General features: G+C 40.6%; 1 protein-coding gene across 5 annotated transcripts in view; it reads right to left on the bottom strand.

The window, feature by feature from the left end:
- senp7 (SUMO specific peptidase 7) overlaps positions 1–21,506 on the bottom strand; it is a 111,064-nt gene extending 89,558 nt beyond the window's left edge. For 2 of the 5 annotated variants that reach the window (XM_048541039.2, XM_048541034.2), the window contains exons 1-4: positions 21,132–21,496; positions 10,703–10,781; positions 3,077–3,196; positions 832–953 (exon numbers count right to left, since the gene is read on the bottom strand). In XM_048541039.2, the coding sequence (XP_048396996.2) occupies positions 832–953; positions 3,077–3,196; positions 10,703–10,762 (302 nt within the window). In that variant the 5' untranslated portion in view covers positions 10,763–10,781; positions 21,132–21,496. Of the gene's footprint in view, positions 1–831; positions 954–3,076; positions 3,197–10,702; positions 10,782–12,859; positions 12,973–21,131 lie in introns of those variants that run through there. The other 3 variants (XM_048541035.2, XM_048541036.2, XM_048541040.2) reach the window with 3 other exon arrangements.
- Between the last annotated feature and the right edge of the window lie 3,419 nt (positions 21,507–24,925).

Raw genomic sequence — 24,925 nt, forward strand, 5'->3', positions numbered from 1 at the left:
TTCAGGCCACAAACCTTTGCCAAATGTTAAAGGTGGTCCATCAATGTCAACATTTAAAACACATTACTTGCCTGCAGTTGGATCGATTACTTTAGCCTCACCCAGATTAAAAAGTTGGATAGACTCTGTGAACGCCATCTGAAGCATCCAATGACATCTACCTCTTGAAATGGATTTCACTGCCTCAAAATACTTCTGGGTCTTTCTCATTTACTCAGAGCAACTGGCTCTAATTGAATGCTAGCTAATGGAAACAATCTTGTCAAGTAAAGCAAACATAAACATAGAGCAAAGCCTTCTGATTATGACTGGTAGGCTACAGAGCTTATGAAAGTGAATAAAGAATAGAAATGACGTTAGTTCTAAAAGGACAGTCAAAGCAAATGAAAAGATATATTAATGACATGTAAAAAGCTAAAGTAAAGTAATAAAAAGAGGACTGAGAGAGTATTATGCAACAAGAAGTTACAGGATTACCTCAGTGGACAAGGGCTAATGTTTAGCAACAAAACAGAGAGGTCAATATTACCACTAAATTCCAGAATAGGCATCGAGCAAATTATCAAATTGAGATTAACTATAGTTCAGATAATAAAAATATTTTTGGCAGCAAACAGCATGGGATAAACAGAAAAAAAGTGATACCTTCCAACCATTTCATGGTGAAATTATTTTCTACTAGCATTTAAGCAGACTGATTGAAACAATATTTGACATTATCAATTCAACCTTATAAAAACAAGTAATAAGTAAATGCTTACAAAACAAAGGGATATGCACTGAAATCAGGACAAACATTTGTAAAAAAAGGAATGTTGATCTTATTCTTACTTCAGCTGAACATCATCTCTTTGAATGTTGTGCTTTGCACCGCATTTCCTCCGTTGACTATAAGCAATCGAGTCTCGGTTTCTTGTTTTATTGAAAGTATTATAAGAGAACGGCCAGCGCTTCTGAAAACAGACACAAAATCAAAATGTTTTAAACAAAGTTAATCTGTTATAACAGAAAAACTAGTAACATATATTGCCAGGATATTTATTGGAGAGAAGCAATGTTATGTACAGTACCTACTTTCTCTTTCTCCCAGAGATGTTAGTACATGGAATTGTTCCCTGGGAGTGGTAGACTGCAGGTCCTTGAATTTACTCAAGGTAGAGTCTGATAGACAAGGTAGTCAAGGGTTACAAGAGGCCAAACAGCAAAATGGGAATGATGCTTGCAAATTTTGGATGTCTGCTCAAAAGGACCAAATGGCCTACAGCTGCTCAAAAGAGTCATTCAGGAGTGAATCTCCTGAATTTTACTTCCAGAACAAAGGCCCATGTTTCAGTTCATCTTTGGAATCCAGGAGCAGAGGTGGACTGTGTTCTGTGAAGTTCTTTAAATTAAGTAATGAAACAAGATATAGTCTGATGATTGTTTAAGAGCACAAGAAAATATAAAGATACGACACACAATAAATTACAACATATTATACTGGTTAGAATTCTTATACAAAGTATTACTCCCACAGACAACGTCTAACATATTTTTATTCCCCTTTCAACAATATATATTGAGAAACTAGTCTGCATTCTAACTGTCTGAAGCCAACAACTACTTCCACAGAAATGGGTTACTGTTTCAGGTCTGTGATCTTTCATGATAAAGTTTGATTCACATCTGAAATGACAACCTTGTTTCTGTCTCAAAATACTTCAACCTCACCTCCGAATTTCCAGTATATTCTACTCTTATGTCAGACATCCAGCATCTGGAGCATTTTGATTTTGCATCACCGCCTCCCGAAAAACATGCTTGGTACTAAAAAGCATAACCGGCATGATTGCTGGCCATAAAAAAAATACCTACTTTTGAAAAAGGACTGAAAGCAGCTTCAGGAAAACAAGCATATTGGCACTTATGTCAGGTAAAATATAACACAAAGAAATGTATCAACATGCTTTAGAAGAAATAATATAAAGGCAAGCTATGTGCACAAGATGGTAAAATATTGATGGAGTTGTTGGGGGGGGGGGGGTAACAAGGTCAGGGTAAGTTAGAAATTTTACTACTTAGAAGGAAGCCATTTGATCCATCATGTCTGCGTTGGCTCAAAGAGAGCTATATATATCCAAACTGCACTTTCTAGCTTTTGATCCACTGCTCTATAGATTGCAACACTTCAGGTATTCATCCAAATATCTTTTAAGTGTGCTGAGTTTCTGATATCTAAAGTAAAGATTCTCAGACCATCAGCAACACTGACCGCCCATTAGAAAATCTGTGTTTCAACTAGTGGGTACCATTATAACACCACGCTTAAAATGTTATAGAAGTCTCATGGATACACTAAATTATGCAACAAACTAAGTAAGCAAGCAAGGTTCAAGTTTATTTCTTATATTTTTATGCCAACTTAGTTGGTAGAGGCCACATGATAATGATATAGTGCGTTTGTCCTCAGTCTAGCCGTAGGGGAGAAAAGGGCAGTGGAAGGATAGAAGAATGAAAGCTTCCCTCTCGTGATCACAATGTAATGATTTCAGCTGCAAAACATAAGATTGGGTTAATGGCCATTGGGCTGCTCAAAGGGTCATAGCAATAGCATAGATACTATAATGGTCACAAAGGATATGACAGCATTGTAGCTACGCTCCTGATTTAGCAACCAATATTCTGGGAGATTATAAATTCAAATTAAATAAATCTGGATTAAGTGCACTGTTATCAGTAATAGTGAGCATGTAACTATCGCATTGTCATCAAAAACTAATAGCTGTATTAATCACCTTGAAGAAAATAAACTATTCATCTTTGGTCTACATCAGTAATTCAAGATCCACAGTAACTTGTTGGTTTTTACCTCTGAAATGATACACAGTTGTCACCACCAACTTCAAGAGCATTTACAGTGGACAATAAAATGCTGGCTATGCCAATGTCAACCATGAAAGAACAAATAAAGCATGAAGATCAGAAACTTATACAAGGTATACAAATTGAAAAGTCTTTCCAAGATAGGAGTGAAGAAAATTTTTTTTAAAAAAAAGGTAGAAAAAGAATCCGTTTATGAAATCCCACTTCAACTCACATGCGATGGTTTTAAATTTTCAATTCTTGAATCAGTAAGTCGGGATAGAGGAGAATGAGTCTCCACATTGTCCATCTCGGTGACCTTTTTCTTCTTTGGAATTTTAAATTTGTCCCCAGGCTAGAAACAGAAGAAAAACATTCAGTGTTTAAGTAAAACTTTCAAAAAGAATTAGAATGCCAAGACTATTCACTAAAGTAGTTCAAACTTCAAATGTAAAAACATCCATTAATTTGGAATTTAAGCACAGACATTCCAAATGTCAGTAAAAACTAAATTCTATGCAATTCTGTGCAGTTAAGAAATAAAATCATGTGACAGAACAATCTAGATATGCACATTTAAAGGTGTTTGAATGGGCACCCACACAGGCCAATATTTTACAACATAACAGGCTGGATTCATGAAGCAGTGGAAATCACCAGCAACCTTTATATAAATTTGACCTTTTATGGTCAGAGAGATGCTCCCTAAAAGTATTAATTTAGTATATCATTAAAAAACTCAATTACTCTTCATTTGGCAATGTTATTTTTTCAAAGGTTTTTACAGTGAGATATGAATAGTACAACAATATAGGAGGTTCTCATCAGTTCAATTAATTCTCATCAAATGATACTGAGGGAACCTCAATGATACATCCTCTAGATTATCTTAGGGCTACTGCCAAGCAACTTCTGAATACCTAACTACAGAAAATGCCACTCTGAGATTAACAATAACGATGGCAAATGTTAAAAACACTGCTGCCATAATCATCATAAAATGTGTATATATTAAAAGCAGTACGTCATTTTATGAAAATTAAATAACCTCAACTATAACAGCCATGAATCAGGCCAGAGAGGGTCACCTCTGCAATTTTAAATTGTGAATCACACTTTACAAAGTAGTTTACATGAGCGTGTTTACAGCTGTTCACAAAGTAGAAAGTTTCAATTTTACCACATAATTGTAAAAATACAGAACTAAGTTGAGAGAAGAAACAATGCAGATAACATTGCCCATCATTCTATTCCAGGGAGCTGAGAATCAAATCAATATGTAGAAGATTCCAATCAGTTTTCCATCACAACATGACCAAAAGAAAAATCTACAAAAAGATTGTATCAGTGATAATGGGAACTGCAGATGCTGGAGAATCCAAGATAACAAAGCGTGGGGCTGGATGAACACAGCAGGCCAAGCAGCATCTCAGGAGCGCAAGAGCTTTTGTGCTCCTGAGATGCTGCTTGGCCTGCTGTGTTCATCCAGCCCACACTTTATCTACAAAAAGATGGCTGGTGGTGGCAGCAGCAATGGGGTGATCATAGTGGTTGCAGACCAACTACAATTTAAGCATTTCTAACTAGCTTTACAGAAGTGATGTCATTTATTTTGTTGGAGTGTGGGAGATACTAACAATGCAGATTTATTGCCTATCCAGTTGTCTCTACAGTTAGCTACGCAGCTGTGTTTTTACAACAATTGAAAAGCTTTCATGATCCTTATTTCTACCGACGTTAGCTCCCAACAATCAAATGCAATTTCTGTGCTTCGATGACAAGATTTGAACTGGAGTTCAGAGTTACTAGACTTACGGCAAGATTAATAGGATACTGAGGTAACACAGTGTGAAGCTGGATGAACACAGCAAGTCAAGCAGCATCAAAACAGCAGGAAAGTTGATGTTTCGGGTCAAGACTGTGGGGAGAGGTTACTGCTTGCTTTCTTAATATATTGTCTATAATCCTAAGAAAAACTACTTGATGTGAGTTAACACAACTCAGAACAAATGCAAAATAATATGAAACATGGGGTAATATGGTCAGAGCTAATGGATGACAAAGTAAAAAGAAACGACTAAGCAAAAATTCATTTTTAATCTCCTGGCTCTTTACAGAATGGAAAAATAAAGTGCTTATGGAGGAATCCTAAACAAAAATCACAAACAGTTAAAATTCAACTGTTGTTAAAAAGAACTGCCTACTTTAAAAATAAAATATACTTTGGGAATTGAGAGAAGCAAAAAGAAACATCAACTTGAATTCCTCAGTTCCTTAACATAAACACAACAACAAACCACTTGCATATATACAGCAACTCTAACTTGGGTGAAGTACCACAAGCTACCTCACAGGAGAAAATTAACAAAGTGTGACACCAAGCCACAAGATAAATTAACACACAGCCTAAAACTTGATCAAATGCATGGGTTTTAACCAAAAGCTCAAAGGGAGGCGGAGACAGTGAGGCAGGGATGCCAAGGGAGGAAATTTCTAAGTCTAGGGCAGTGCTTCACAAACCCTTCCCCACTGAGAACCACTTCAAGGCTTGAAAATTATTGCAACCCCTTGGTGAGAGGTGGAGTATAGGATATTTGAGAACGAAGAGGAGAGTCAACCATTGCCACCTCGATACTCACAACTTTACCTGTGGTCCCAAACCCAATTTTAGGGAGCCTGGCTTAGAGTCTAGGCAGATGACAACTATCAGAGTAGAGGAATTCATAACAGGATGTGCAAGAGACCAGATGTTTTGGACTGCAGAGAGCAATGAAGGTTGTAGAGATGGAGCCTCAATTTGCAAAGTATCAGAATGTCCCATGAAAACTCTAACATAACAAAGAATATTCAAGAAAAGCAATGAAGGAGGAGCCTGCAAAGCAAGTTGACAATGACAGTCTAATCGTAGACTATGTATAAAGTATTGTGTTGACTGAACTGCAAAAAAATGTTGCCAAAGGCACCTTTTGTTACAAGACAATGCAATGTTCAGGACAGGACAGGAGCCCCACAAAGAAATTAAAACTGCAGTCAGTGTTGAAAAAAAAAGTTAATATTCTCTCATTTATTTCCAAATGAATTCCTAAGTGATTTCTCCAAAGTGAAGGGGACTAATGCTCAAGAAAATAGGATGCAAGAGATGATATCAGGTTCAAACTGTTGGAGAGTAATCACCAACAACTGGTCAGGTCGGCACAACAGCGAGGGCCGAAGGGCCTGTACTGTGCTGTGTTCTATGTTCTATATGTAACGTGTCATGTCTACATTTAATTTGGAAATGGCCAGAATGCTGATTAAATCAGAGCAATTAACCAAGCCTCACATTCTAATTCTCTAGAATTTAGAAGGTAAGGGTGACCTGATCAAAAACTTCAAAATTTTAACAGGAGAAGATGGAGCAAATAAAGATAAAACTATTTCTACGGGTTGGGGATTCTACAACTAGGGGACAAAGTGTGAAAGTTAAGGCCAAACCATTCAAGTGAGCAGTTAGGAAGTACTTCTACACACAAGAGGGCCTTAGGGGTTTAGAACTCGCTTCCACAAATGGCAGTAGATGCAGGATCATTATTCATTTTAAATTTGAGATTGATTTTTTTTTCTTAAGCAAAGGTATTAGGCGGTATGAGCCAAAAAGTGAGTACATATGAAGTTTGAACAGCAATCAGCCACGACTTCATGAAGGGTAGAACAGACTTGAGCGGCTGAATGGCCGACTGCTGCTTCTATGTGCACATATTCACAATATTGAAAAAAATACAGAAAGAGTAGCCTATTCAATATCCATAGTCCCGTGGGAATACAATCTTTCCATGGCTGCACAAGCTTGTTATAGGTATCTAGGGAATCTATTAATCGTCAGGGTCCCAAATCCCCTCTTCTTTGAAAATGTTTAACATGTTTCTTTCCAACTGCAGGACATGATTGTGAGCAATCTCCAAACTGTAACCAATAAAATGTTTTTGTTTTGAAGAACAAAATAGTTTCTAAAAACGGTATCCCAAGACAAGTGACAGAATGCAACAGCAAGACAGCATTAGATAACACACCAAAAAGATGAATAGCATGTCTGCATGATTTATTAAAAAAGTTTAGTTAAAAAAACATCTAAATATATTGGACATGCTGAAAACCGAAAACAGCCTGTCCATGAAAACTGATCTCGAAGAAACACTAGAAGACATGTTTCTTCTAAATGGAGAACTGTATTGACATTGTTACTGATTACCTCAATTCACATCCATAAGCTGAAGCACCAAATCTGTGAAAGAAGGAAGACCTGTACCTCATTTCAATTCTTTGCTAAATCAAGGAAGTAAAGCAGCTGCCTCACAGCCCCAATTCGGGCTTGACCAGTGTCAGACAGTCACTCATAATCATACAGCACAGAAACAGACCGTTCAGTCTAACTGGCCAACCATAATTCCAAACTAAATGAGTCCCACCTGCCCGCACTTAGCCCATATTTCTCTGAAAATTTCTTATTTGCATACTTATGCAAATGTCTTTTAAACATAAAACTGTACCTGCGTCACAAATGGCAGCTTATGATCCTATAGATATGGACACTGGTGGAATAGAAAGTGAGAACTTGGTGATCCTATCGGTGTTGTGGAAGGGGAAGATAAGGGGTGAGGGCAAAAAGGGCCAAGGATTCTATCAACCACAGTGGCTGGCAAGTTTCGGTTGAGGAAAAAAAATTGAAGCGCACATTCCGGGGGCCAACTTGAAGATAATGGGATCATCAGAACAGATGTGATGAAGACAGAGAAACTGGAAGAACGGCCTGGAGTCCTTACAAGAAGCAGATGAGAGTTTATAGTCAAGGTAACTATGGGATTCTATGAGCTTGTAACAGATGTTGGTGGCTTGTCTAACTCCAGAAATGGAATCATTCATGTCAACAATTTTAGTTTAATGCTTTCAAAGGTTTTTTTTATTAAAAATAATTGAACAAACAAAATATTCAGTGGTTCAAAAAAATACTGATTGCAGACTACCAAATGTAAATTTACAGTATACAACAATACAAGTAGATGTCAAAGTGTCATTCAGATACAGGTTGCTGAAAATAACCATTAAAAAAAACTTGTTTCTTCAACTTTTAACTGGAGATTTTTCATGTAAAGCCATTAAAAAGAGTCCTTTCTTTCTCTGTTTCTTTCTCAATCCAGTCTCTTATCCCTCACTTCTTTCTCTCAGCACCAATATGACAATGAATTAGTGATAATGGGAACTGCAGATGCTGGAGAATCCAAGATAATAAAATGTGAGGCTGGATGAACACAGCAGGCCCAGCAGCATCCCGGGAGCACAAAAGCTGACGTTTCGGGCCTAGACCCTTCTTCAGAACGTCAGCTTTTGTGCTCCTGGGATGCTGTTGGGCCTGCTGTGTTCATCCAGCGTCACATTTTATTATCTCTGACAATGAATTAACCCTCTCTAATTCACACTTCCTTCTTAGTCCTTGCACTGTTAGTTTCACACCTCTTTAATCCGATTGGCTAAGCCAATATCAGAATTGCATAGTCTGTTCATTCAGGTCACAAAGGCCCTGATTCTATCACTTTGTCATCAATTCACACTTAAAGCAAATGGGCAACACAAAAGTAATCAATCAATCTGTACCGGCAAGGGTAAGCTTAACTCAGGAACTGGTGCCCTACTCCATCAAATTAGGGACTAGTCATAACAATAAGGGTATTATTTGAGGGTGGTAATCAGAAATGGAGACAACTAAAGAAACAGGGTAAAGTTTCTATAGACTAGTACAGACAATTCATTCAAAACTGAAATTGCAACAGATCCTCTCATGGGACAGCTACAAAAAGCCAATTTTGTTTTTAATAAAGATTTTAAAAATGAAGTTTGCTTCAGAACTTGAGAAGAGAACTGTTCTGAAAAGACACCATTTTTCAACTGCTGGGTACAGATGCGATGGTCCCACTTCTAGCAGCACAATCAATCAGGGAGCTGATAATGCAATGACATAAGAGACACAACCAAACAAGTAAGAGTGATCTACATAGGCTTCAGTAAGGCTTTTGACAAAGTTCGGCACGGTAGACTGGTTAGCAAGGTTAGATCACACGGAATACAGGAAGACCTAGCTATTTGGAATCAGAGCTGGTTTGAAGATAGGAGACAGAGGATGCTTTTCAGACTAGAAGACTGTGACCAGCAGTGTTCCAGATGGGCCAGTGCTGATCTGGATGTCAACCTAAGAGGTATGATTAGGAAGTTTGCAGATGACACCAAAATTATCGGTGTAGCGGGCAGCCAAGTAAATTACAACTGGCCCTTGATCAGTTAGGCTGTTGAGCTGAGAAGTGGCAAATGGACTTTAAATTTAGAAAAATGGGAGGTGCTGCATTTTGGAAAGACAAATCAGGGCAGAACTTATACACTTAAAAAGGTAAGGTCCTGGGGAATGCTCCTGAACTAACAGACCTTGGAGTGCAGGTTCATAGTTCTCTGAAAGTAGAGTCACGGATAGACAGGATAGTGAAGAAGGCATTTAGTACGCTTGCCCTTAATTGGTCAGTACATTGACTATGGGCGTTGGAGGTCATGTTGCGCCTGTACAGCACATTGGTTAGGCCACTGGAGTAATACTGCACTCAGTTCTGGTCTCCCTGCTGTACGAAGGATGTTGTGAAACTTGAAGTGTTCAGAAAAGATTTACAAGGATGCTGCCCCGGTTGGACGGTTTGAGCTAAAGGGAGAGGCTGACTAGGGGCTATTTTCCCTGGAGCCTTAGAGGCTGAGGGGACCATTATTCAAATTAAACTAGCCCCATCTGCCTGTGCTTGGCCCATTTACCTCTGAACATTTCTTACTCGTGTATTTATCCAAATATCTTTAAACATAACTGTACCTGCATCCACTATTTCGACTGGAAGTTCATTCCACATGGTGTCAGAAATTGTGCCTTATAATCCCATAGATACAGAGGCTGGTGGAGTGGAGAGGAGAAAACTTGGGGATCCTATCATTGTTGTAGAAGTGGGAGGGAAGGTAAGTTTTCAAAAACGATAAGGGGCATAGAATAGGAAGCATTTAGAGGGATGAGGACCAAATGCTGGCAAATCAGAATGGACAAATTTAGGATATCTGGTTGGCATCGACAAGTTTGACCAAATGGTCTGTTTCCATGCTCTATGACTCAATGAGAAATGGGGCTTTAAAGGGTGTGAGTGAAAAACATTTATTGTGATAAAACTCTGAAAAAGGGAAACAGTATTTCCCGTTATTGAAAATGCTTTTAAAAATAATAAAGAATTATTCATGATCAGCCAAAAAAAACCTTAAATCTTTAAAACAATGCCTGATGTCTTTATATCCAAAACTAAAACAGCTCAACTCTAAGAACCTTCTTGAAGTGCTACAAATAGACCCAACTAGCAAAAGCTTAGTCTGGCAATGTGGCCAATTTTAATGATCAGGGCTGGCTTCCAGCAATATGCTTTTCTTTTAATAAAAACTGGCATAAAAGATCTCAAACTCAATTCATACAGAAAGTACATTGTGCTCAAACTTCCTCAATATTTTACATTAGCTTTTCCAATTATACACAAAGTATACTGGAAAAAACTGTACCCTGGTGGCATTACTTTTTCCAATTGGTGATTGCCTCAGAAATGATGCAGTCACAATGCAATTTATATTTATCTTCACAGCCCTCTAAATTGAATATATGACATAAAACACAATTACAGTGAACAATTGGCATTCTAACAGCACAAAAAGAGTACTCTATAATCATTCATTGCCTTCGCTAGGAAACCATAGCAGAATAAACTATACAAGCAAAAGAAAGTTTCATAGTGAAGTGTAAGTTACAGAACCAACAATGAAATACCTTTAATGTCCCTGGTCCATCCTGGCCAGCTGGTTGAGTTGCTCCCCTACGTCTATCCATTTGGGCAGCAGTAGGATCACTATGTACAAGAATACAATTTACACAATTGTTTGAATGCCAAACAAAGAGGTTACAAGCATTTTTGTCAGTATTTGTAATTTGAAATACATGGAAAATATTAATAGTCTGCTATTTTATAATAGTGAAGGCTTTAAAATGACGTTTCTAAAGAATGCCCAGTATGAAATTAACATTCAGATAAATAAAGCATTATTTAGCACAATGAGCAGGTGTTCAACAGGCCATATTACTGCTATTCAATTACATATTTAACCAGGTTGATGATTTTTCCAAGAAGGTACCTGGCAAAGTATAGTATACATTAAATACCTGAAGAAAGAGTAAGTTAGCCAACCAAGTGGTCAATACCAGCAAAAAAAAAGCATAATTGAAGGTTTTAACAGAAAATGAGAATTTGACATGTACCTCATAATATTCATGAATGATGAGACATTTCATGAAGTAATTAAAATCGGTTTGAATAACTAAATTATTTTTTAAAAATTATGAAGTATATAGGGAAAAAAAAAGACCTTGTACTGTGGAATACACTGCAACATGTAGCTTGATGGAAACAGATTTGATTCAAAGGAAGTTGAATAATTGCCTGAAGAGAGAATTTATATGGGGTCACAAGAAAAAGCTAAGGGACTGTGGCTAGTTGAGCAGCTCTTTTTGTGAGCCAGATGGGTACAAAAGGACAGATGTCCCCCCTCCTTCTGCGTTATAACCATTCTATGCTTCTGGCTTTAGGAAACATTTCTAAATTAACCTGTTGAGAGAGGTTATTACACTACGCTGAAGAAGGTGGGATTTGAACCTGGGCCTCCTAGTTGAGAGGTAGGGACATTACCACTGCCCATCAAGAGCCTATGATTCTATTTTATTGCAAAATTCTACATTGGATTTAACAACTGTGTAATTAAATAGACTGTGGAAGGAGGCACAAGGTTACCTGACAGAAAATTGTTCAATAGCAATTGGATAGACGTCAGTGAAGATACACTCAAAAGTGAAACTTGCAACCCCATAAATACTCAGTGGAGTATTTCTCATTTTGGCGTAGTTCCGGGTTACCACAGTGTGTTGTCGCTTGTTTAAATAGTGTTTACAAGCAACTTTGTTTGTGGGTGTTGGGGTGGTTACTGTCGCAATTAGGTACATGGCCAGTATGTGTGGCTTTACTGTGTACCTTTGTCAGGAATTCTGCATTAGCCCTGCCTTCTACCATAATGACCAGGAATGGGGGCTGTTTGTTCTTGTCCTCTTCCATGGCGAATTTGATGCCGGTGAGAGTATTGTTTATTAGTTGATGCGCCTCCTCTGGTTTGGTCCATTTCATGACAAAAAAAGTGTTGTCCACTTATCTGATCCACAGTTTGGGTTGGATTCACAGAAGGGCCATGCTTTGGAGTCTCTGCATCACTGCTTCTGCTATTAGTCCAGAGGTTGGTGACCCCCTGAGTGTCCCATTGATCTGCTCACAGATTTGGACATTAAAAGGTAGAACAGGTCATGAGGCATAGGTCCTAAGACTACGTGAAATTTTCAACTGATGGCATACAAATCCCCTAATGTCTTCAAGATAATTGTTCTTACTTTTCTTTCAATGAAATTCTCTTATGTGATTTGTTATTATTCTTGAACATTACCCAACGATACTTAATTCCCAGAAGTTAGTTAAGTATATGATGCAGTGTCATGGGCACCCAAGAATCTCCATGGAACAACAGAATGGATACTAGAGAGAGTTCCCATGAATGGAAATACTCTGGTGAGAAAAATATTTGTTTTTCTATACAAAACATTCAAGGCCATATGGGTCTAGGCCCAAAACATCAGCATTCCTGCTCCTCTGATGCTGCTTGGCCTGCTGTATTCATCCAGCTCTACACCTTGTTATCCCATATTATATACCTTTGCTTTTGCACACCACTCCACCCAAGAAATCTATACATCCACCTCCACATTTATAAACTTGTAATTGCATGTTTTAATTTAAAAATTCAGGATTTAAGAAACAAGATATTTCCTGACTGAATTCACAAATCATTACCTTCCAACTGAAAAGGGAATTTAGGAAAATATATTTCTTACTTGAAACTTGCTGTCTTAGCGGGTACTGGGAGCAAAAGGCAATTGACGTTTTTAGAACGAAACAGGATAGGTACTTTAGAGAAACAAAACTCCTTTCAGATGTTCCTTAAAACCTATCAATTTAACTAAACATTAACCAAAGCATGATTTTCATTGGGTCAATATCCAACATTGTGTCACATCTTTAAAACCACCTTGGGAAAATTTTCCATGCTCAATATGCTCTATAAAGATTAACTGTTGCTGAGATGTACAGTAAAAACTTAAACCAAAGATAAAACAACCTGCACAACTGATAACTGCCAAGCAACCAAAATGGTTAACAAGATTAAAAGCTATTAGCTGTACTGTTATTCTGTGGATCAAATAAACAAATTTAAGACTGAACCCGAGTGGCAAGTTATTTTCTTCTTCTGTGCCTCAAAAAAAGTAGGCAGTAGGAAATCCACATCATTGGAATTCAACTAGTGTGAAAACCATTCCTTCAAAGCTGTACATGACAAATGTACCAACAGATTCACATATTTACAGGAGATCTCCTGCAGTTTGAACAAGACAAGCAAAATGATTCCCCTACTTTTGAGGCCACAGAATGCTGTCACAATTGAAAAATGTTCTGCATTAAAATGACCATGAAAACAAAAATCAAAAAACAATTTTAAAATATACACAGATCACTTTTCCAACAGACTTACCACAAAGCCACAATCTTTATTGTGCAGCATTGCAAAAGTCTTCATTCACAGGCCAAATGTTTGTTCCTGTTTATTGCAAAGAACTTTGCTTTCCACAATAGATTAATGTGCTCCTGGTACTATAGTTGTGTGAAAGCGCTGTTTAATTCTATATTTGTGCAAGGGCAGCATATCAAAAGCAAGACAAGAAAAGGACTGTCATACTTCACTCTTTATGTAATTGCTTAAATTAATTGTGTTGCAGGTCACATTTGTGGCCTGAACATGGGACAATCTGGTTTAGCTATTGTTTTAGTCTTCCAGGTGTTTGAGATATTCTGAGATCCACACAGCATTCAGATGGATTCGGCAGAGGATGATGCCTTGGAAAGACTAAATTTCTGTTTCAGTATGGAGTGGTCGAACTTGAAATTAATCTCGAGATAAGAATGGTTAAATGATTTTTTTAAAAAAATCAATGAGTTTTGTAAAACAGGGATTTTCAAAGTTTGGATTCTAAATGCTTTTCTGTCCATTTTCTACAATTAAAGACCAAGGCCAACTCAAACTGTATTGCCTGTTTGGGTGAATAGTTTAATAATTAAAATAGGGGCAGTCACACAAGAATAGACATTTAAGAGAGACATCAGAGAAACACAATCAGCTGTCAAACTATACCCTAACATTTGTGACGCATAGTGATGCCAAAAGCATGGGATCAACTCCCACACCAGCTCAGATTACCATCAAGTGGTCTTCTTCTCAACCTCCCTCCTCACCTGAGGCATGATGACCTTTAGGTTAAACCACTGCCAGTCATCTCTAACATGAGCTGCCCTACGGTCCAGTCGGCTATGGTAATTTTAGCTTTATAACCTTAGAGAATTCTTTAAAAAAAGATAAGCTGATGGAAGTGCTAGTTGTGATTTTTCTCCAGTTCTGACAAATTCAAAACGATGGGTGAAATGCACAGCTCTAATCAAAACAACAGACCAATCAGAAAGATATATGTCCTGTTCAATAATGCAGGTTACTGAAGAGGCTTTGCATGCACAGATACCTAAAGTAGGGTTCTTCATGAACAATTTTCATATAAAGTGAAATTAACACCAGAAGCCAATATCCCATTAACAAGTCACCCTTTACTTACACGTGCATTGTGCTTGACACTGGTCTGGCTTCCTTAGAGCTAGCTCTCAGAATGAGCAGAACTTCAGATAGTCTTGTTTATATCTATTAGCTAGGGTTCCCTGACTGGGGCTGTTAACCTGGTCCAATCAGGGCATTCATATTCTATGGAGGTCCATCTGGCTGACCTCATTACAATCAGTACAAGAAGGTACACATAAATTGGTCCTTCTCATGTTGGCAAGATATAACTATCATTATGTCACAGGGTTCAGTCCCAGGGGCTGAGCTTTTTATGTTATATAAATTAAGTGGATAAAAAAGGTACCATATTTATGGTTGCAGAATTTGAGGCTGTTAACCTGATACAATCAAGGATCTCATACCATTAAATCCATTTGGCTGACCTCATTACAATCAGTCCATCCCATCCCCTCTAAGTCCAGGAACACAGCCTGGTCTTTTACTTGTAGCCTCTTATGGAGCGTTTTTGTACCAGGCCCGGTTCCTCTGACTCATCCTTGTATACAGGCAGTGTGTATACAATCATAGCTCACCTCCTGTGTGTGGTGCATCTCAGAAGAAATTCATCCTCTTCTTCAGGAGGTAAAGGCGCAGAGGTTGCAAAATTCACGCCCATCTATCTCAGCCTCTGGAGGTTTATCAGACACTAGACGGATGGGAAGAACTCACGGAGTTCCAGCTGCCTTTCCAGCTGTTTCGAGGGGCCAGCAATCTTTTGCTCCTACCCTCTATGTACGTTTGCAGCTTTCACGTAGTGTACAAAGTTCGGGTAAGTAAGGCAGACCTGAACCTGGACCACAAGACCTGACCTCACACCAATTGTGCCTCTTATTCAAACAGGGCTATTTCTGTAATTTTGGTACCAAACTGTCTCTCTTACTTAGGGGACCTTATGTCTGGCACTGACATTCCAGATGTTGTTGTTTCATCCCAGGCTGGGATGATCAGATTTAACCTGGTGCAGAGAGTCTTCTCCCCATTAGCAACTCTGCTGGATCTGGCCCTGTACTTAACGGATGGTCCGATAATTAAACAGGAACCAGGACAAGTCTGCTATCAAGTGAAGCTCCAGGCTGTTTCTTGAAACTCACCTTCAAAGTTTGGTCTGCTCTGGCAAACCACTGGACGATGGATGATATGGAACCTTGCTTGTATATCGAATAGCATTCAACTTAAAGGAAATACTTGAATTCCCTGCTGGTAAACAATGGCCCACTGAGTGTGATCAACACTTCGGAGAGAAATCCATGTATTGCAAAAGATGCTTGTAGCTTTTCTACCATCACCCACATCTTTCACAAATGAACTCTCTGCAAATCCAACTCTGAGTGGACATTCACAATGGCCAAGAACATTGAGCCCATGAAAAGGACCAGCATAGTCAACATGTAACCACATCCAAGGTTTACCTGGCCATTCCCAAGAACATGGGGGTGTTGCTGGTGGTAATTTGTGGGCACTCTGGGCACAGCTCAGCCAACACAGCTGTATCTGCATCCAATCCTGGCCGCCAGACATAACTTCTTGCCAAAGATCTTCATTTTGGACACCCTTGGTGGAATTCAACCGGTATCTGGTAGCAACCTTTGCTTGGGACAATCATCTTTCCCACCATAATAAAATTTCTTCCGCGATCTGGTCCAGGTCCAGAAGCATTTCATTTCTGGTTGTGATGGCCTTTCTGTTTTCCCAACCACCACCAGCTGCTTGAGTTTTACTAAGACCAGATCTTTTCGCATGCACAGTCTTATATTATCAGCTTTGACTAGAAGGGTGTCCAAAAAGTTTAAAACTTTTCAGACCTTTCCAGCAATGAACCACTGGAGGCATATCTGCCAGTGGGTGGAAACTCAAGGCATCCACATTTGCTACTTAAAATACCGCCAATGTTCCAACTTGTAACTATATGCACAGAACAAGAGCCCACTGCTGAATTTGACCTGAAGCTATGGGTGGCAAAGCCTTGTCCTCTTTCAGTAGCCCTAGCAGGGGTCTGTTACTATTCAAATTTATGCCTGTAAAACATATTGGTGGAACTGTCTCACACTAAAGATGACAGCCAAATCTTCCTTCTCTATCTAGGCATACTTACACTCTGCATTAGCTGAAGTCCAGGAAGCATAATGCTGTTGGGCGATCCTCTCCATTGGACCATTTGTGAGCCAACACTACCCCAATACTGTGTGGACAGGCTTCACGTATCAGCACTAGGTCTCACTTGGGATCAGTCAGCAAACAGTGTAGACAATGACAGCTGCTTCTTCATTTCCCTAGAGGCTAAATCTTGGCAACAAGACCATTTCCAAGGCTGCCCCTTTTTCAAAGCAGATGCAAGGCTGCCAAGATGGAGGCTAGGTTACATACAAAAACTTTCCACCATAATTCACCAACACAAAGAAAAACTTAAGCTCCAGTACAGACATAGGAGCCAGGGAAGCTTTGCTCACCCTCACTTTATCATCCAATGGTCTAGCCCAGTCTCGTTGGTACTGTAGCCCAAGTAGGTAACCTGGAGTGCCTCAAACACACCTTTTCCTTCCAAGGCAAACGACTGTCGTGGAGAAAGGTCTATGCCCAAGTTCTCCAAGTCCTCTATTTTTTTTCATGTTGCTGCCATACAGCAGTAGTGCTTAATTTTCCAGCACCCAAGTGCATAAGTGCGAGGCTCAGTAAAACACCCAGTATACAAATAGCTTTGTTAACATGCTACCACCACCTAGGACCACTTTATTGGTCATCCCTGTTATTAACACTTCATCCAATTAGGTGGCAAATGGGCTACACCCTGTAAAATGTTCTCCATCATCCAGTGAAAAATGGCACAGTCTGAAGATACCGCAAATGGCAGTCTTGTAATATTGGTACAAACTCTCATGGGTATTAATTGTAGCATACATCTGGGAATCCTCATCTAACCACAACGCAAGTACGCATAGCTCATGTCTAGCTTCATGAAAGACAACACCCCTGCCGGCTCTGCATATAAATCACATGTGATGGATTGTATATCTATCTAACTGTGGAAAGAAGATTACTGTTTGTTTAAAATCCCGAAAAAGGCGAAGCAACCAATCAGGCTTCACAAAAATCTGTACAACTGCTGCTGGCCATTCCACAAACTGGACTGGTTCGGATAATTCCTCTGCTTTCTGGCATGACTTCTCCTCTACTTCTGCAAATGACACTGGGCAGGGCCTGGCAGAATTGTTTCCTGGTCAACACGCAAGGTGGCCTTGACTCTTTTGAGAGCCCCTAGACCTTCCTGAAAAACTTCCAGTACTTAGTTAGAAAAAGACTGCCTGAGTGAAGTTCTAAATAGAAAAAGTGTTGAGCCGATCAAGGTGCATCCTTCTCAACCAACCACACCCCATCAGGTTTGGGCCAGAGCCTTTTTAATATAATCAGTAGTATCTAAACCAGTTGCTTCTCATGCAAGATCAGAACCAAAGTCATACTTTTAACGTGTAAGGGTACCCCAATATAGATTCTGGCTGAGGTCTTATGCAAACTTAAGGGTTGGTGGCCAGAGCAAATTTTGTTTAAGATTGATTCAGCAATTGCTGATAAAGCTGCACTGACATTGGCCTCCATTAGAACTGGGTACCCATTTAGGTAGACATTTATTGGGATTGGTTCTGATTTGGATGCTGGTGAGCAATTTAACTGTTTCAAGCCACAGGAGGTGGGCTTTCCAGGGTGTGCAGTCTCCTGGATACCAACCTATGAGTTCTCTAATTCAATTCAGGCTTAGTGGGTCTCTTTTGCCATCATAAGTCCACATACCAGTAACAATCACAATGCTTACTAGCCTGGATTCTAAAGAAAATGCTAACCACTTGGCAGAGGCTTGGCTTTATTTTGGGTTTTTGCTGTGGGCTGACCTTGTACTCCCTCTGTTCAGGATATGACCTGAATAAGGTTATGCAATTATCCTCACTCAAGTGCTGTCCCACCAAGCTCAGTCAGCCTAGCAAAGGTGTCCGCTTCCATTGGCAGACCCTGCAACTCATATGCTCCACTTGCCACATTTCCAATGATAAAGACAGTGTTGTTCATGTCTGAAGTCCAATTGGGCTTCAACTAGTAAGCGTTTTTGCTCAGTTACATCAGTAATTCCACATGCCAAGTGAGCAAACAATCTCTCAGCACCTTATTAAAAGTTAAACTAAAGTGACAGGCCTCTGCCAGTCAGCTTAACGTAGTCAAAATTCCAACATGGATTCTCCTGGTTCTCGAACTATCAAGTAAAGCTGATAGTGTCTCAGAATTAGAGAAGACTTAGGATTATAAATTCTAAGATTGTAAATGTCACATCTTGAAAAGGTTTTAGTATCCAGTGAATGTCAGACTCCTAATAAACGAAAAGCTGCGGATCCACAAGCTATCAGGAGAATTACTCATTGCTTTTCATCTGCCCCAATGTCACTTGTCCTGAAAATGTAATGCACTCTGTCCACATACTAGGCCCAATCTTTAACATCAGGATCAAACGAGTCAAGCTTCTCAAAGAATGGCGTGATGCCTGAAATGCTTACCCCAAGATGACTGTTGCATGCAAATTTTTTTAAAAGTTTTTTCTTCCTCTCATAGCCACTGAAATTACTCGACAGAGGCTGGTATCCCATCTCCAAGTCGCCCTTTATTTACATGTGCATAGTACTGTATCTGACACTGGTCTGGCTTCCTCAATATCAGGTCTCAGAGTGAGCACAGCCTCTGACACTGTTTATATCTGTCAGCCAGGGCTCTTTGAGTGGACCAGGTTACCAGCCCCAGTCATGAAACTCATTTTTTTTGTAATGAGGTGAGCCAGGTGGACTTCATTCACTACAAAGAAGAACTCGTCCTCCTTAACTAAGTGTGCAAAAAAAATCTGAGTTTCAGTCCAAATCAAACAAAATCAAGATTGTAAACCGTCTACTAAACCTAAAAATAAAATAAATGAATTGCCAAATCAGAGAAATTTAAACATAAAGTAGTTGTGGGATAAGTGTACAATATGAACATTAAGCTTAAGTAACTCAACACCACTACCTTACGCAGAGGATGGCGAATAGAAGCCATAAATTGCTGCATGCAAAAATTATAAAAGCACTTATTCAAGAACTACAACGCGATCTCTTTCACAATACTGGATATGGATGGAAAGTAGAGAACGTTCCATAGGCAATGTCAAGTGGATGCCACCATGATTTGGAAAAATGTCTTCAATGAGCAAATTAAATTTTTAAAAAATGATTAATCTGTTCATTTATCTCTCCCCATAGATGCTGCGAGATCGGCAAAGTTATTCCAGTAATGTTTTAAATACCTTTATGGATGACTGTTGTTTTACTGCAGTATTAAAGCAATTGCAGTGTCTGAAAAAAAATCATCCTTCGTGCCCATGATTTCCAAAAACTCTCCTAACCTCACCAAGAGACAGTAGGAACTACCGATGCTAGAGAATCTGAGATAACAAGCATCACAGGAGCAGGAAACCATTTCTGAAGAAGGGTCCAAGACCCAAAACGTCAGCTTTCCTGCTCCTCTGATGCTGTCTAGCCTGCTGTGTTCATCCAGCTTCACATGGTTTGATCAGTTGTCAGTGTGGCCTTGAAAATATACTGAAGACTGTGGGATTAAACTGAAGCCTCCTGTTTCTTTGAAGTCTCTCAAAGGATACCCACCAAACCTTGTCAGCAGTCCCAGGGATACCTCATAGAGAACATGTTGGGAAATTAACTACTGAAGGCCACCTCGTTAGCACTAACCTTTCACCCAGTTACTCTACAATTTCTGTTATGTATTTACATTTCAGATTTCCAGCACTTAACAGTATTTTATTTTTATAATAGCATGTTTGGTGTGTTTTATTTTTCTGGTCATCTTTCCTGTGAACTCAGTTTGTTTTTACCACAACCTAAATATTAAAACACTTTTTTTCCACGTGCCTTTATCAACCCAAGTTCAGTTTCACGTTGATCAGGAGAAACTACTGTGGAAAACATCTTGACTCAATGAGCAATACGATATAGAGGGACTACAACAAGTGAATTTTTAGGTCAAAAATCGGTGCGAGATGCTAGTCATTCAACTGTCGTTTCCAGACAGATTTGTTTACACTGCGCCGAAACTAAATAAAAATCACATCAAAAGGCATTTGCAAATTTCCTGACTCAAAAAAGAATTCGCATTTCTCCCCACCACCAAGACGATGCTGGTCTACGAGCAAGTGAATGAAAATCGGAGGTTCAAGTGTTACTAAAGTGTAAGTGTAGATTGTATTTGACAGATTTGTAGAAACTGATGTTATTTCTCGCCCCACTCCCAAACATAAAAGACTTGTATCCGCACAAGAAGGAAACAAAAACAAAACAAAGTACAGCTGTCAGTCAACTGACGACAACAACACCCAGACCGAACTGCAAACGTCCGAAATTAATGGTCAACAACAAAACACCCACCTGAGGGGCGAGCTGCTGGGGTCTGCACCGGGAAATTGTGACGCAAAAAAAAGCCACAGGAAGAAAATGAAAGCACAAGCAGACCCCGGGACAATGACGGGGCCCCGGGCTCACTGCTTTCCGCCCGTCATCCGGCACGAAACTCGGTAACGGTCAGAGCCCACATCCACGGGCCGAGACTGTGACTGCAGGCCCTGGGACGGGACCGACCCGACTACAACCGGCCCCGGCCCACAGCCAGTGCCAGGCCTAGGCCCTGCGGCCGCCTTTCCAAGCCTACCTCACTGGAAATGAAGAAATACCAACAATCTCTCTCTCCTCCTTTCCGCCTTCTCTCTCTCTAAGGAAGGAATCTTCATCACACCGGAAGGGGAGGAGCAAAAAAAAATTAACCTCCACAAAAAGAGGGTTAAGTCACTCCAAGTTGGCCGACAACATGTTGGAAAAAAAATTTCTCTCTACCTTTACAATGATAGGGAAAGCACCATGGCGTCACGACATGCCTGTGGCTCTACTGAAGTCACCCGTTTTGAATAACATAACGCAGTTTTGGTTATTACGTAGTTAAAAATTACATTTATCCGTTGTGCTTCTCTTTGGTGTTTGTAACACAAGAGTAGCGTCTGTATTCCACGAACGTTTATGTGGTTAGCACTTAGCTAAACCACCTGTAATCTTCTGTTAGAATTCTCTTGATAAAAATCAAAAGCTAGACAGGAGATCGCCTAAAAGGACTCGACCCCTAGATTCGGTTGGCAGCAGGTGGTGAGGGAGCAAACGACGGAAAACCATAAATAACAAGGTGCTCCTAAGATGCTGCTTGGCCTGCTGTCTTCATCCAGCTCCATACTTTGTTACCTCTATAAAAAGGTGTAGAGCTGGATGAACTGAGCAGGAAGGGTCTAGGCCCAAAACGTTAGCCTCCACTGACACCCCCATCCACTTATCTGAACTCATCCTCACCCTCAACAACTTCTCCTTTAATTCCTCCCACTTCCTACAGACAAAGGGGGTGGCAGTGGGTACCCGCATGGGCCCAAGCTATGCCTGCCGCTTTGTAGGGTACATGAAACAATCCCTCCTCCAAAGTGACAGTGGCCCTATCCCCCACCTCTTCCTCCATTACATTGATGACTGTTTCGGCGCTGCCTTGTGTTCCCACGAGGAGCTCGAACAGTTCATCCACTTCACCTACACCTTCCACCCCAACTTCAGTTTACCTGGACCATCTCTGACGCCTCTCTCTCCTTCCTGGACCCCTCTGTCTCCATCTCTGGCATCCACCTGGAAACCAATATCCATTTTAAGCTTACCGACTCCCACATCTACCTAGAATATTCCTCCTCTCACCCACCTTCCTGTAAAAAGGCTATCCCCATTCCCAAGTACTTCGCCTCCGCCGCATCTGCTCCCAAGATGAGGCATTCTACTCCCGAACATACCAGATTTGCTCTTCTTTCAAAAACTGCAACTTCACCTCCACAGTGATCGAAAATGCCCTGAACCGTGTCTTCAGCATTTCCTGCATCTCATCCCTCACACCCCCTATCCGTAATAATAACCAAAACGGAATACCCCTCGTCCTCACGTACCACCCCACCAACTTCCAAATCTAATGTCATCCTCCGACATTTCTGCCATCTGCAATCCGACCACACTACCAAAGACATTTCTCCCTCCCCACCCTTGTCTGCTTTCCAGAGGGGCCATTCTCTCCATGACTCCCTTGTCCACTCCACACTCCCCTCCAGTCCCACCATGCCCACCACTTTTCCCTGCAACCGAAGCAAATGCTACACCTGCCCTTATACTTGCCCACTCACCCCAATCCCAGGCCCTAGGAAGACTTTTCACATCAAACAGATGTTCACCTGCTCATCTGTTAATGTGATATACTGTATCCACTGTTCCCGTTGTGGCCTCCTCTACATCGGGGAAACCAAACGGAGGCTTCGGGACCACTTTGCGGAACACCTACGCTCAGTTCGCAACAAACAACTACACCTCCCAGTCATGAACCATTTCAATTTCCAACCCCCAACTCCTCAGACGACATGTTCATCCTGGGCCTCCTGCATTGCCACAATGACACCAACTGAAAGATGCAAGAACAGCATCTCATATTTCGCTTAGGAACCTTGCAGCCCAAGAGTATCAATGTGGATTTCGCAAGCTTCAAAATCTCCTCTCCCCCGACCACATGCCAAAACCAGCCCAGCTAGTCCCCGCCTCCCGAACCATTCCTCCCATCTCAAGCCCTACTCCCAACCCGTGCCCACTAACCTCATCCCGCAACCCCCCCCCCCCCCCCCCCCCGACCTGTCGCCTCCCTAACTCCCCACCTACATTCACCTTCACTGGCTCTAACCCCGCCTCTTTGACCTGTCTGTCTCCTCTCACCTTATCTTCTCCTTTATCCATCTTCTATCTGCCTCCCCCGTCTCCCTATTTATTTCAGAATCCCCTTACCCTCCCCCATTTCTGAAGAAGGGTCCTGACCCGAAACGTCAAGCTTCCCTGCTCCTCTGAAGCTGCTCGGCCTGCTGTGTTCATCCAGCTTCATACTGTGTTATCTCTTCTGCCCATAGCCAAGCTGCTTTAGTACAGCTATAACACTGGTGCATATCGAACAATGTGAAAAAATGCCTAATTATGTACTGTACACAAAACAGAAGACAAATATTACTCAGCCAGTAATTGTCCCTTCAGTTTATTCAGTAATGAGTAAAGTGATAGAAAGTGTCATCAAAAGCATTATCAAGAAGCATTTACTCAGCAATAATCTTCTAACATTCAGTTTGAATCCTGCCAGGGTACTCAGCTCTTGACCTCATTATAATCTTGGTTCAGATATGTAGAAAAGTGTTGAATTTCAGAAGTGTTGTGACAGTGACTGCCCTTGACTTCAAGGCTACATTTGTCTGAGTGTGGCACCTAGCAAAATTAGTCAATGGGAATTGGGTAAAATCTGTTTGCTGGTTGGAGTCATACCTAGCCCGAAGCAAGATGGTTGTGGTTGTAAGAGATCAGTCTCACAGCTCTAGGTCATTTCTGCAAGACTTCCTGAGGGTAGTAACCTATGCCCAAGCATCTTCAGCTGCTTCAATTACCTTCCTTCTAAGAAGTCAGAGTTGGGAATGTTCATCATCATTCATCACTCCTCAGATACTGAAGCAGTCCAAATGCAGCAAGGCCTGTACAATAGCCAGGTTTGGCCTGACAAGTAACATTTGTGTCCACAACTACCAAGCAATGACCATTTCTAATTACAGGAAGTCTAATCATCACCACTTGACATTCAATGGCATCACTAGCACTTAATCTCCCCATATTAATATCCCTGGGGCCACCATTGACCAGAAATTGAACCAGCCATCTACATACCACGGCAACAAGAACAGCCTAGAGGTTAGGGCTAGGAAACCTACTGTGATTAAAAAAGGAATGGGTAGGCCATTCAGACCATCAGGGAGCCAAAGCAAGCAGGGTGGCTCAGTGGTTAGCGCTTCTGCCTCAAAGCGCCAGGGACCCAGGTTTGGCCCCAGCCTAGGGCAATGGTCTGTGTAGAGTTTTCATGTTCTCCCTGTGTCTGCATGGGCTTCCACCAGGTGTTCTGGTTGCTTCTACAGTCCGAAGATGCGCAAGTTAGATGGATTGGCAATGGTACATTGCCGATAATGTCCAGGGATGCATGGGGAATGCAGAGTTAGCAGGACAGAGTGGGATGCTCTTTGAGCAGTCAGTGCAGTCTCAAAAGGCCAAATGGACTCTTTCCAGATTATAGGGAATCTAGA

Source organism: Stegostoma tigrinum, chromosome 12 (genome assembly GCF_030684315.1).
Source record: "Stegostoma tigrinum isolate sSteTig4 chromosome 12, sSteTig4.hap1, whole genome shotgun sequence".
NCBI classification, from domain to species: Eukaryota; Metazoa; Chordata; class Chondrichthyes; order Orectolobiformes; family Stegostomatidae; genus Stegostoma; species Stegostoma tigrinum.